Source organism: Dicentrarchus labrax, unplaced genomic scaffold (genome assembly GCF_905237075.1).
Source record: "Dicentrarchus labrax unplaced genomic scaffold, dlabrax2021, whole genome shotgun sequence".
NCBI lineage: Eukaryota > Metazoa > Chordata > Actinopteri > Moronidae > Dicentrarchus > Dicentrarchus labrax.
The window spans coordinates 1115118-1128373 of NW_026136707.1; the positions used below are offsets into that span (position 1 = coordinate 1115118).

Here is a 13256-nt window from a genome sequence, read left to right on the forward strand (position 1 = left end):
CAGAAACTTTTAATGTGAACACAAAAAGGTTGTATCAGGCTGCATGACTTTCTGTGTAAGGACAATTTCAGGTGTTAGAACGTCTAAAATCACAAAAAGCTGTCTCTCAATCCAACTGGATTAGATTTTGGATCTCTGCTACACTTGTGGGATTAACCACCCACAGGATTGACTGACCACAGGACCATCCATCACACTCCTGCTTATAAATAACAGAAGGGCAAGGGGGACCCAGACCACAGAGGTGATAGTCTGGTTGATTGAACAGCACAGGAAGAAGCTGCAAATGTTGTGAAACAGGCAAGTAGAGCAGTTAGTGTCACATGAATTTCATCTTTAAGCAACAGGAAGTACAAAGGCCCAGGTAGAGCTGTATCTATTATATAATAGTTTAGTAGTAGTAGTAGTAGTAGTATATATAACTCTCTCTAAGTTGTTGGTTTGTTTAATTTTTAATTATTTCTATAATATAACTGATTGATTGATAATTGTTTTTCTAATGACTGCTAGAGGGATAGTTTTCCTTGAGGCAACAAAAGACACTTTCCTGGTTGAACCATCAGAACAAACAGTGCGACATTGTTGACAGTAAAATGGAAACAGGAAGCGAAGAAGAGATGATTAATAGATTGCTGTATCCACTTATCGGTAACAATCTGCCCTTCAGCAAGCAGGAACCTTTCCAGGAACTCTGGAACTGCACCTGCATTTCAGCCACAGGAATTAAGTTTTGGTTCCTGAAGTTCCTGAGGTTGGACTTTCCGATGGTTCATGAACTATCAGGTTAGAGTGTGCAGTGTGGAACATTACTGACCGGTCAAACACAAGCCTCACGCTGCTACAACATGTTAATAGCATCATTCTGACGACATGCAAGAGCTCGTTGCAGTGTAGATGTCAGGACTTTAGTTTGAGATTTATTATGATGTTATCGATGGTGATCTGACAGCTGCCAATATCCCCCAAAAGGAGCGAAAGCAAGAGTGAGCAAAAGAACCAAAGGCTTGAACGTAACTTTATGTGATAGATGATTCATTCCAGATTTATACTAATGCAAGAAAACAAGCCCTAACAAAAAAAAAAACAGTAAATTATATCAAACAATGCTGTGTTGCTGTCTCAGATTTCATTTGCTTAGAAAATTGTAAATTTTTAATTAATCAAATTTGTCTTAAATTCATTGGTTCTTGACAATGCACGGAAGTCCCTGACTCTGTAGTTCCTGGGTTTTAAAGGACCATACCAGTAAGCACGATTTGTGTATTTTTCTCTCCAGGCTGTCATTCAATCCTGTAAATCAGGGGTGCCTAAACTTTTTCCCTCGGAGGGCCAAAACTGAAACTTAACGGTGGGCCTGTTTGTATTGTTAAGATGCAAAATGGTTTCTAGGATCCCAAGTTCCTTTCATTTACTGGCTTCCTGTGCAAAGTGTCAACTCTGAGAGCCTTAAATGAATATCATTAAAGATGGAAATGTAGACTTTTCCTGAAAGGGCACTGTAAACACACACAGAAAAATGTTTCATTTTATTTGTACTATCTGATATCGGTGTGTGTGTGGGTTTGTATATGGAAGAAAATAATAATTATATTAAGAAAAAAAAAGAAGATTTGGCCACTTTGACCTATGAGCCCTTAATATAATAAATCTATTAGTAGACTCTTGAAACTTGCTTGAGTTCTGTCGTCGTCCAACACAGAGAACATCAAGTCTGCATTACTGCTTCTTAAAGTTTCATTGTAAAGTCTCAACTGCATTACCACATACTGTAACACTAATGTAACAGAAACCAATGAATGCATGATGTTCATAATGTTATGTTATGTAAAGTACAAAAAAACACTGGAGTGGTCCTTTAAAGAACCTCAGACAATTTGGTCGCCAAGGTCATGTCCTTCTCTCTCTCTCTCTCTCTCTCTCTCGTCTCTCTCTGTTATCCATTAGCACAAAGTGGTGTTAGTACATGTGACCCCTCCCACCACCTCCCACCCTTCTTGTCTCGGGGTCAAAGGTCACAACGGGTCACCACGCCTTATAAACACTCGACATACCACCGCGGCACCAAGGCTGGCCGACCGAACGGCTGTCTGTCGCTGAGGGTGACGACCCCCCCAACACACACACACACACACACACACACAAAAAGGGATAAAGAGCGTTGGTATGCTCGTAAGTGTGTGTGTGTGTGTGTGTGTGTGTCAGACAAAGAGAAAGTGTGTGTGATCTTTGTGTTTGTGTTACGTTACTGTATGGAGATACAAGGATCTCAACTCAAAGTGAATTAATTAGTGCGTTCAACTTGTCCAGATTCAGTGTGTTTTTATTTCTTTGAACTTCACCACAAAAAGTAGCAGTCTTATTAATAGTAATCTGGTGGAAAGCTGAAGATTTGTAGTTAAAAGGTTTTCTCCCGACAATGATAAAGTATGAGAACACATGTAGTGAGCTGCTGAGCATCACGGAGACACGAGGTTTCAGTGTGTGAGACAAAAATATCTTAAAACGTAATCAGATTGCATCCGCAGCATTTTAAATTCAATCAGTTCAATTCAATCATTTCTAACCTAATTGTTGAAGGTTAAGGTCAACTACAGTAATTCCATTATTGACCAATTTTATGAGCTTTAACTGTCAACTGGACATTATATGCTTATTTTGTCTGCTTTTGACATCTTCATGAAACCACAGATTAAAAATAAATAATAAATGAAGATGTTTTTTTTTTTTGGTGAGAAGATATGTTAGAAATATCAAACTCAGATCAGTAAAGTGCAGAAGATAAAACTCAGCATGTGACTGCACTTTACTGTCGGTTTAAATAACCGGGGAGGAATCCTTTCTGGGTCCATAAACCTTCAGAAAATGTTTCCTGAAGGAAGCAGAAGAAAAGAGGAGCTCTTAAATCTTTCTACATTCACTGGGAAGAAAAAATCATAAAAACGGAGGTTTTAAATACCAATATGGATACTTATTCCTTCAGATTCTGTGGTGCCAAGAATTTAACGGTTGCACATCAAAAAAGAGTTTTTTATGTAATGGCAATACGTATCATTGATACATGCTGATGTTATTTAAACATCTTTTAACTTTTTGTACGTTTTTACCTTTTTTACTTCAGATTCCATATATTTACTACTCATCATAATCTTGGGCAGAAATTGCAAAAAGACGACATGAACAATTTCATAAATTCTCAGAGCAAACTGATCACTAAAATAATAAGAAAGTTAAATAGTTTACATCTAACTTCTCTGACATTTTATCAACATTAAAGGTTTTTTTTCTTCTCCTTGAACGGATAAAAAGTCCTTGTTTATGTGACAACGGGCTGTTCTGCCACTAGGAGGCGACAGTGTTCACCATTTCCCCTCCTCTGTGCTTTTTCTTCCTCACTCCTTCTCCTCATCATCACTCAAATGCTGCCCTTATCTTTCTTCCATCATCCATCACTTTCTCTCCGTCTGTCTGCAACCCGTTTCTCTTGTTTTGCTTTCCTGTTTCACAAGCTTCACTAAACGTTATGCCCCGTACTCTTTCTTACTCTCACACTTTTTACATTTTCCTCTCCAATTCAATCTCTCCTCTATTTTTGAGATGTTTCCTCCATATTGAAAGCTTCTGTCTAACCCCCCCGCCCCTCCACTCTTTCTTTTCATGCTTTCTCTCTGTCATGGTGAAGGATAGAGAGATCAGTCAGGGTCTGTCAGCGCAGGAGAGGAGCTCTCAACTTAAAGGCCCACTTAAGCCCTTGGACGTCACCCCTCCCGATCACCCCAAACCTTAACCCTCTTTGCCACTGTGACCTTCCACCTTTCACCTTTCCTCCAAAACAAACAGGTCACGACCCCCCAGCAGAGAGCAGGAGCCACAGTAGCTCAGGGACGAGACGGGAGGAGAGAGATGCCGATGGGAACCGGTTTCCCAAAACAGTTTCAACAAGTCGTCTTTTCTGCCGGAGGAGAGCTGAACGTCTACGTACGTCTTCACTAAAGGAGAGTAATGACGTTGCCCCCAGCTGGTCCGACACAAACACGAGGGCTGATTTGTTGAATTTACTTTGAGCAGGATGGCTGCAAATATAGTTTGGATAAACATAAAAAATACATTTTGGGTTCTTAAATTCCAGTTTTAGCCTTTTATATCTTCTTAAGAAGCTTTACGGTTATCAAAATCATCTAATTCCAAACTTTAACGTAGAAAATGAGGTCTCCTCCTCTCCGAAAAACAAATAGATAAAAAATAAAAATGTAAATAAGTAAAGAAGTTTCATCTTAAAAATCACTGTTTGTCCGATACTGTACGGTTGACAAAGCCGAGCTGCTGTTAATGTTAGCTCGGCTTGTTTCTCTGATAACTTAAGATCCAGACGTCTGATGTCTGGTTAAAATATATAGTTAAAAACAACCAAGATCTTAAAGGTAAAAAACCACAATGCTGCACAAAGGGGGATATGACGCCATCGACCTGTATGTGGAGCTGCTGTTGGTTCAGCGTTATCAGGTGGTAGTCTGGTCAACTTTGCCCCTCCTGTATTGATCGGCTACTGTTTGAGTTGAGACTCTGACAGGAAACGACCTTTGACCTTGCTCTCAGATCGATCACAGCTACTGAGTGTAAAACTCCTCGACTCCACAACTTCTATGTGTAGTTCATCTGGAATGTTTGTTTGATCGATTAACACACTGCTACGACCTCAGACCTTTGACCTTTGACCTCCTCACTGATGCGTGCTGTTTGTAACGCTGGAAATGAGGGAATGGAGGCTCTTTCTGATATTAAACTCATATTAATTCCCGGCAGGATGACAGCAGCAGATTAAATGTCTGTTTGGAGGTTATAAAGATTCATACGTTGCTCACATTTTTATTTTATTTAATTGAAAGATTTATCATCTCTTTCTGGAAAGTTCAATCTTAAGTTGAACAATTGAACAATCAGTGTTCTCTGACACCGCAGAAAGCTTATTTCTTTTACCAGCTGTCAAAAGTCAAACAGATTTCTGCATGTGCATCTTTTCTTTCTGATTCTGTTTCCAAAAACTAAGACCAGCCATCAGTTGATTCCAGCCAATCAAAGCTCCTCTCCAGAATCATTTCACGTGAACTTTTTTTTTTGCGTTCACACTGAGGGGTCAGGTGTCATTGTATTGCTCTCTCATGTGACTCCCATCACATACTAATCCTACATATTAATCAGTGTGTACAGCATAAATCCACAGAGTCTCATCTTTCTGTTGTGATCCCGATCATATGGATATTTATTTTATTAGATTTTCAAACATAGCAGCTACAGTTTGGGTCAGCAACAGATTGTGGTTATGGCAACTGGTTGAGGTATGGCTAGCCCGAGGCAAATGAAACACTCAGTGAAGAAGGTCAGAGAAAGATTGTGGCTTGAGTTTTTTTTTTTTTTAAAGAGAACATTAATTGCAGCTATGTTACGGGACCGCCCGACCTACACACTCTAAAGCCTGGTTCATACCGTCAGCGTAGAATTGGGGCTGTGTGTATGGAGGGGCTTCGTAGCCTACGCTGTCCACCTTCCCAGAAATGTTACTACACTACACAACTGTGATTGGTCCGCTGCTCTTGTCTGTCCCCTCGCATGCCCTCGTCTTTTCAGAATTACTACTTCAACACAGTGACATAGGAATCCCACTACCAATAGCGTTTTGGCTAGGTGTTTACAATGGCGTAGGTCACTTGCGTAGGTCACTAAGGCTCAAACTGTAAATCAACCTTAACTTTCTACCTCACCACATATAGGACACACTACTTCCTGCTTTGAACATTGACTTTGGATGTAACGTAAATATTAAATTGTTGAATATGAATGCACAAGTTCTCATTGGACAAAACAAGATATTTGCTGATGTCACCTTGGGCTTTGGGAAACAGTGATCAACATTTGTCACCATTTCCTGACATTTTCTGGACCAGAAAACAAATCAATTAATGAAAATAATCGATAGTTGCCGCCCTGTCCAACATATGGCTGATATTCCACCGAAAACAGACTCCAGCTCTTATTCCCACATGATGCCAGGAGGGAAAAATATCAGACATTTACAAGTTTCAGTGCACGCAAGAGGAACTCTGAACTAGAACGAGTGACGGAGTGAGAAAAAGGAGCCAATCTGAGGGCGAGCGAGGGGAGGAAGCGTCGATGAGAGAGTGGAAAAAGACACGGAGATGAACAGACAGATAGACGAGGATGATGAAGAGCGTGACGGAGATGGACCGACTCCCTCCATGATAACAGATCGTCATGGCGACCGGCCTGTCAGTCAGTCTGTCAGCCACATCCACTCCTGGCCCCATTACAGCGCTCGGCCTCACCCCGACTCACACAATGGCTCTTCTGTATGTGTCTGTGTGTATCTGTGTGTGTGTGTGTGTGTGTGTGTGTGTGTGTGTGTGTGTGTCCCTACCCACAGAGCCATTAGCAGGTACTCTGGACCAACTGGAGAGCCCTTCCATGTATGAGTGACACTGGAGCCCTGATGGCTCCCCAACCCCCTAAAGACAGCTCGGCCACATAGACAGCCCGTCTTCTAAGGGGGATGAAGGGAGTGGAAGTGCAGTAAGTGAAAAATACTTTTTTGCTAAAGGCCTTATTTAACCTGATTTTAACCTGGATGTTCTGTGACCAAGCATCAAAAAGTTTCCTCTTGCTGTGCGAGGAAGTTCACCAGAGTAAACAGGATCCTCTGATGGTGAGGACAGCTCAGAATATACTGACTGACAGAAGATAAAGAGAAAAAAAGAGCAGCTCATTATGCTTCAAATCAGCCACTAATGTATAATAATTATAACAGTAAACATTAAAACGTTGAGGTGTTTCTTCAGCAAAAAATTAAAAGTTATTTATTTTCAGGTGTTATTTAACTATGAATTCTTAGTTTTTGTCGGCCGTACAAGCTATTCTCGTATTTCAACAAATAAATTAGTGATTGTTTGAAACAAGCAGGTTAAATCTGTGTAAAAGTGCAGATTTAAATCTTTCCATGTGTGTAAAAAAAAAAACAGAGCTAATTACTCTGTGTATATCGATTTGCGTCACTTGAAGAGTAGAAACCATTAATGATTTGTTATATACAGTATTTGTTCTTCGACTTTTAAAAATGTACCAAGCAAACGTGGTGACCGATGAGAAGTGAAACTGGACACTGGTATCTGACCGATATGAGTTTGTGCCAGAAGGGGGGGGGGAAGCCACGCATCTGGGGTTTAAAAATTTTTAGCAGATAAACAAAGGCCAAATTCAATAAAGTTTGAGCCCTGAATGTATGTAAGTTTATGAGTGTGTTTGTGTGTGTGTGTGTGTGTGTGTGTGTGTGTGTGTGTGTGTGTGTGTGTGTGTGTGAGGGTGTGGGTTTTGTGTGTGTATGTGTGTGTAGGGGGGGTTAAAGTAGAGATGAAAGGCCGGCCATTGCCTGCTGATGACTGATAGCATTCAGCAGGGCTTTGGCTGATGTCTGCCTGATAACACAGAGGACGGCTCAGTCAGACTGCAGGCCGAGGGGAGCCTCACAGCAGCAGCCAATCACAGCCCAACGCAACGGAAGTATAAGTAATATGTTTAAACATGCACAAGGTGACATAGAAAATAATAGCTGAAGGGAAGGAGAATAAACCTTCTGCTGTGATATTCCTCCATCAGTTCCATTGTTTTTTATATATCAGAACACCTGTTGTGCATTATAGATATTATCCCATGGCAACTCACCACAAAAATACATCCCACAATTTTTTGTAACTTTACGAAAATGACAATCGTACAATCACAGCTGCTTTAAGCAGTGATTAACCAGTTGTCTCTCACACTCTCCTTTTTCATTCTTCACACAATACTACTCTACTTTTCATGCGGAGAGATTGTCCGAGTACATTTCAAGCATACTGAAAGGACCATCGGTAGGATTTACTGCCATCTAGTGGTCAAAGCTGCAGATGGCAACTATTTGAATACAGCTCAGCCTTCCGAGCAAGTGTTTGGTTTGTCTATTCTGGGCTACCATAGAAACATGGTAGCTGAGGATGCACACAAGCACGTGGACACACACAGACCCTCAAGTTCACACCCACGTGCTTCCTGGAGGATAAACTCTGGTCATGTGATGCCTTTTAAAAACCAATACCCCTCTTTCAGCCGATGTCGAGGCGGTGACACAGAAAAGGCCTTGTTTGTCCATTCTCATCCCCTAAAACAAAGACTTCTACAGCAGCAATCGGGAGGAAGAGGGGTGGTGCGGGGGTCGGGGGTCAAAGAGCACATGTTTCAGGAAAAAGTCGTCCCCTAACGTTTTGTAGGCTGGTTTTAACAGCCGGGCCAAGCCAAGACAGCGTGACGACAGGCATGTCTGTTAAAACAAACAATCCCCACTTCATGTTTCACCGCAAGTTTGTTGTAAATCCTCAGAAAACAGTTAAGAAGTGAAAAAAACCTAAAAGCCAGACTTAATGTGCCATGGAAGCATTTTCTAAATAGCTGCACTATAACATCCAAATACTCTCACAAATTGGTTGATAAGTTGCACTTTACTTCTTAACCACAACATTTTGTCAAGTCGCTTACAAAAGTGATTAAATGCCAAAATTTCCATTTCTCACCCGACATCCCGCCAAAACTTGAATTTCAAAGTCCCTTTGCAGTAGCATTACAAATCTTTCACAACCTTCTGATAAGAAACACTACACAAGGCTCAATAATCAGCTTTACAAATATCATTATCAGCGCTTAAAGAGGTCATTTTACCGTATCAGTCTGAGTGGAAAACCTGAAGCAGCTATTCCGCGTCAAGGTGCTGAGAACAAACAGGGCGAGTAAGTGGCACTGTGAACAACTGCTTGCTCTGCAACGTATTTGAGAATGCGGAAAGCAAAACTAGTTGTTCTTACCAGACATACGCAGGTGATGCAGGGGTTGTCGGTGATGTTAGGGATGTGGAGGACCTCTCCTTCGTTCTCACAGCTAGCCTCGGTACCTGCGAAGGACAGCGGGAAGGATACAAAGGTGAGATGCGGGCTGAGGGCGGGGCTGAGAATGAAAAATGGGTCTGGACTTTTGACTCGGACCAACCCTCGTGATCTACACAATCACTCATCGGGACCATGGCGTCACACATGCTTGTGTTACATAAACTGTAAACTGAAAGCAGGTGAATCACGACCACAGGGTCCTCCAAGGTTATTTAAAACTGCACTAATCACAAACCAGAGAATTATCACCCAACCCTGCACCAAGCTCTACGCAGCATTTCAGTGTCTTTCAGCTTAGTCTTTACTGTTTTCTCCTGAACTTCGTTTGAGACATAACATATAACATATATATATATATAAATATGTTGGTGGAGACCAAAGCAGAGCCAAAAGGTAAAAGCTAAAAAAACATTTTGTTCCTCCAGATAAACTTTAAAAATAAAAACAATTCTCATGATTTTTGAAGCACAAACTCAATTGCCCGAAGTAAAGAGCTAACGTTTGACTTACACCATGGTCGTCTTCAACATCACCGCCACTAAACTAGCCAGCGTGTTCTCGGGTGGTTTTCTTCCTTTCAGTTCGGGTTGTCTGTCCAGGTAAAGGCAGTGACATTTAAACTGAGGTCTTAAAAACGTGAGTCAGTCAGTTTGTTACGAGAGCAAATGTAATCTGAACCAACTACAGGAAACGACCCCAAACACAAGGGTTTATGGGTAGAAGGAGACAGATGTCAACATCTCACGGACAGCAGTTCCTCCTGCTTGGAGAGCTGCGGCAGAAAGAAGCGAAGTCCGGTCCGACGCTCAGCTGTTTGTTCATGTGCCAGGTTTGTTTTGACTCTCTCAAATGATAACTTCCTTCCCGGTAGGAACTGATTGTCATGAGCTGGGAGTTACACCAGGGTCATCAGAGGTTAGGGTAAATCCCCACCCCTGTCCGCTCTGTTTGAGTGTCAAACTACTTCCTGTTACTAGTCATGTATCCTCCAGCTGATCGTATCTCTGGGAGGAGGAGAATTTCTCTCACAGTTGGAGCTGTATTTAGATTTTAGAAATTGGTTTTGATGTTATGAAATTTCATCATACTCTGAACTAGAACGCTGCTTCATCTTGTTCTCTCCAGATCTTCTTGTTTTTTCAATAATAAGTGTTTATATATATTTAATTTTTTCATTTTCTGCCTCACTTAATCTGTTATGATGCAGTTTCTCCATCGGGAACATGTTAGTGTTATCTCATCTTACGTTTCACAAACCCTTCAACACTGCCGAGTGAAGTAAAGCACTAAACCAAGATTTTACATTGAGTCTTGTAAGCAAACATAATAAACATAAAATGACCTTTTTGAGCAATATTTGGTCAGTTTCTTATCAGTGTGACCTCTGACTTGTGACCTGCTGACCTTTTGGTCTGTTGTAATCATTTAGAAATTGACCACTCACTAAATTCCTCCCCCGATCAAACGCAGTGTGCATGCCGGTGTAATATTTGGCATTTAAATAGTTTGGAGGGCGTTTTGCCTTTCCACCATCTTATGTTACAATAAAATAATAATCAGATTTTTGACTAACTAGCTCATTATTGCAGTACAATTCTGTATTTCATTCACCGGTGAGGATGCTCATTTTAGCACATTATAGCCATGAAAATGCATATTTAAAATCCCTTTTCCAGATTTTTGGAAAGAAGTAAATTGGAAAAGAGACATATTTTTAAACCAACTCAAGGGGCTAACATTGGCTGAATTGTCATTTCCGCCAGCAACTTCTGTCTGAAATCAAGGACTCGTTGATTGTGATGGGAAATCCGCCTCCGTTATGACTGTAAACTGCATATGTGCAGTGTGAGAACGTAAAGCTTAAAATGCATACCGACAGTAACCTCAGCTGATGTCTGAAGCCAAGAGTCATAGACGTTAAAGGTTGTGAGTAAGGTTTGTATCAGGGCTGTAATGGTCTAAATTTTATTAAACTCAGAATTTACTTTACAACAACAGATCCTTATAGCAGTGAGTTGTGCCGTCTTGTCTCTGAGTTCAGCCGAAAACCAGCCCGTGGATTCTGGCAGAGCAGACAAACCCTACCGACTCCACCACCACTGTAAAATTTACAGCCTTCGAGTGTAATTAAACTGGCAGGGCTGTAAGTAGTGGGGGGTGAGGGCGGGGAAGGGGGTGGAGGGTGCAGGAGGGCTGGGGGGTGGCTCAGTCTCTGAGGCCTCGTCCTCAGTCTGACAAAATACCTTCCTCTTCTGTTTGTCCGCTGCTGTCTTTACCTCATATCCCCATGTCTCACTTTAATTAAAAAGGAAAACAGACAACTTGAAGCTATTGCAAGAGAAAAGCAGCGAAGGTGAGTAAATAAGACACATAACAGCCGAAGAAAGAGAGTCAGTGGTTGGAGCTCAAGGACAGCAGGGGACTCAAAACTATGACCTCTCTTGAGTTAGAGGTTGCTCTCTGGGACTCTGAAGGTTGATCAGACTCTGATAGATCCAGTTCCAAGACGGTAAAATACCTACACGTTTCTTCCTTACGTCAGCCTCTCCAAAAGTCTCTAATTAGCTTCAAATATGCACGTGTTGCACATTTTCTGTTTCCAGAGGCACTGGAAGAGTTCAGATCCTTCACTCAAGTAAAAGTAGCAATACTGCTGCATGAATATACTCCATTACAAGTAAAAGCTTTAAAAAAAAGTTGAATTAGAAAAATGTACTAAAAAGAAAAAGGCAGAAAAATACCTATAATATTTATTATATTGTTGTTGGATTATTATGCATTTAGGTCTAAGTAGCACTGTATTGCTTTAGCTGTAGGCAGAGATAATTGTACCTACCCTATAGATTTCTGAGTAGTTTTACTAGATAACAATGCATCATATTTTGTCGACTCATGTTTTATGTGTCAATCTGTAAAGTAAAAGCTGTTAAATAAAGTTCTGAAAGAAGTACAATATTTATACTAATTAACTAGAAATACTCAAGTAAAGTACAACTACCTCAAATGTGTACATAAGTACAGGAGAGTTACATTTCACCACTGTCTGTTTCAGAACAACCAGGCTGTTTGAAAATTAAGAAATATGTCTGAATACATTTATGAAGGATTATGCATGTGGCCAGAAACATTCTGTTACAAAAGGCATTTTTATTGCTATTCTGAAGGTGTCAGATATGGCAACCCATTACAGAACAGTAATCCAACTAATCAGTGAAGTCTGGGAGGTTTTTGGTGAAACTGACAGCAACTACAGGCTTACCACAGGCCCATAAAACGTACTCTAAGAAACTTTTATTCAGCTTTTCTTCCATTCAAACCATGTCACTAGCCTCCCTGACTAGAGAGAGAGAGGAGGAGGAGGAGACAGGGTTGACAAGCAACAAGTGTCCAGATTTAAATCCTAGTTATGAACACTGTAGAAGCCAACAGGATGACCTCTGTACCCGCTGCTCCACCTGCTGCAGTGACACACTCATCCGCTCCGCTATTGGACCTCAACCCATCCGGAACCCTCCGGTCTGTGGTTCAGCAGACAGTAGACAGGATGTGCATACAGTGCATATTTTGGATACCAGGTGGAGGAATCTGATCTGCTGGGATCATAAGGGTGCAGCCTCTTCAGCTGATACAGAGCTGGTTCTCAGATGTTTTCCTGCACCGTTTAATGTCCAACAGATACACAGAGACCCATCTGGTACAGGTTTTGTCCCCCCCATCTGATTCCCATCTTCGGGGTTTGCTTCAGGAGCAGAGATAACAGCCAAGAGAGGGGAACCCTGACGATCAGACATTATTCTTGTCAGCACAAGAACGGATGTGCGTAAACTTATTTCTAGCTTCATATTAATATTAAAACTGAAGAGACCTCTGTTAGGAATCAGCTTTATTAAAGAGCTTCTCCTTTTGTTAATTCAATTATCATTAAATGCAACTACTGTCGTCATGGAAGCCCTCCAAATGACCCCTGGAGGAACCCAAACTAAATAAATAACCATAATCAAATGTATTTAATCTAATGTCCATTCCTCGGAGTGCCTTGAGGAGGCAGGTCAGGTCCTGTCCCTCACGCTGCTGATAAGACGCATGCATGGCGGGCGGCTGGCGGCGCAGCCCGGCCTGCGCGCACCACCACATCCACCTTCCATTCACTCCCTTTCCATTATTCTCATTTCTCAACGGCGCTGCAGGGCAAACAAACGATATCCTATGATGCAATGCGGCTATCAAAGGGGGAGCGAGGCCGGGGAGGGAGCGCGCTCAGACCGGGAGAGACAG

The 13256-nt window shown here is 41.5% G+C and overlaps 1 protein-coding gene across 1 annotated transcript in view; it reads right to left on the reverse strand.

Moving 5' to 3' along the window:
- The window catches only part of bmper (BMP binding endothelial regulator), a 31622-nt gene that overhangs the window by 16100 nt on the left and 2266 nt on the right, over positions 1 to 13256 (reverse strand). Inside the window, exon 2 of the mRNA XM_051406579.1 lies at positions 8901 to 8986. Within this exon, the coding sequence (XP_051262539.1) occupies positions 8901 to 8986 (86 nt within the window). The remainder of the gene's footprint in view (positions 1 to 8900; positions 8987 to 13256) is intronic.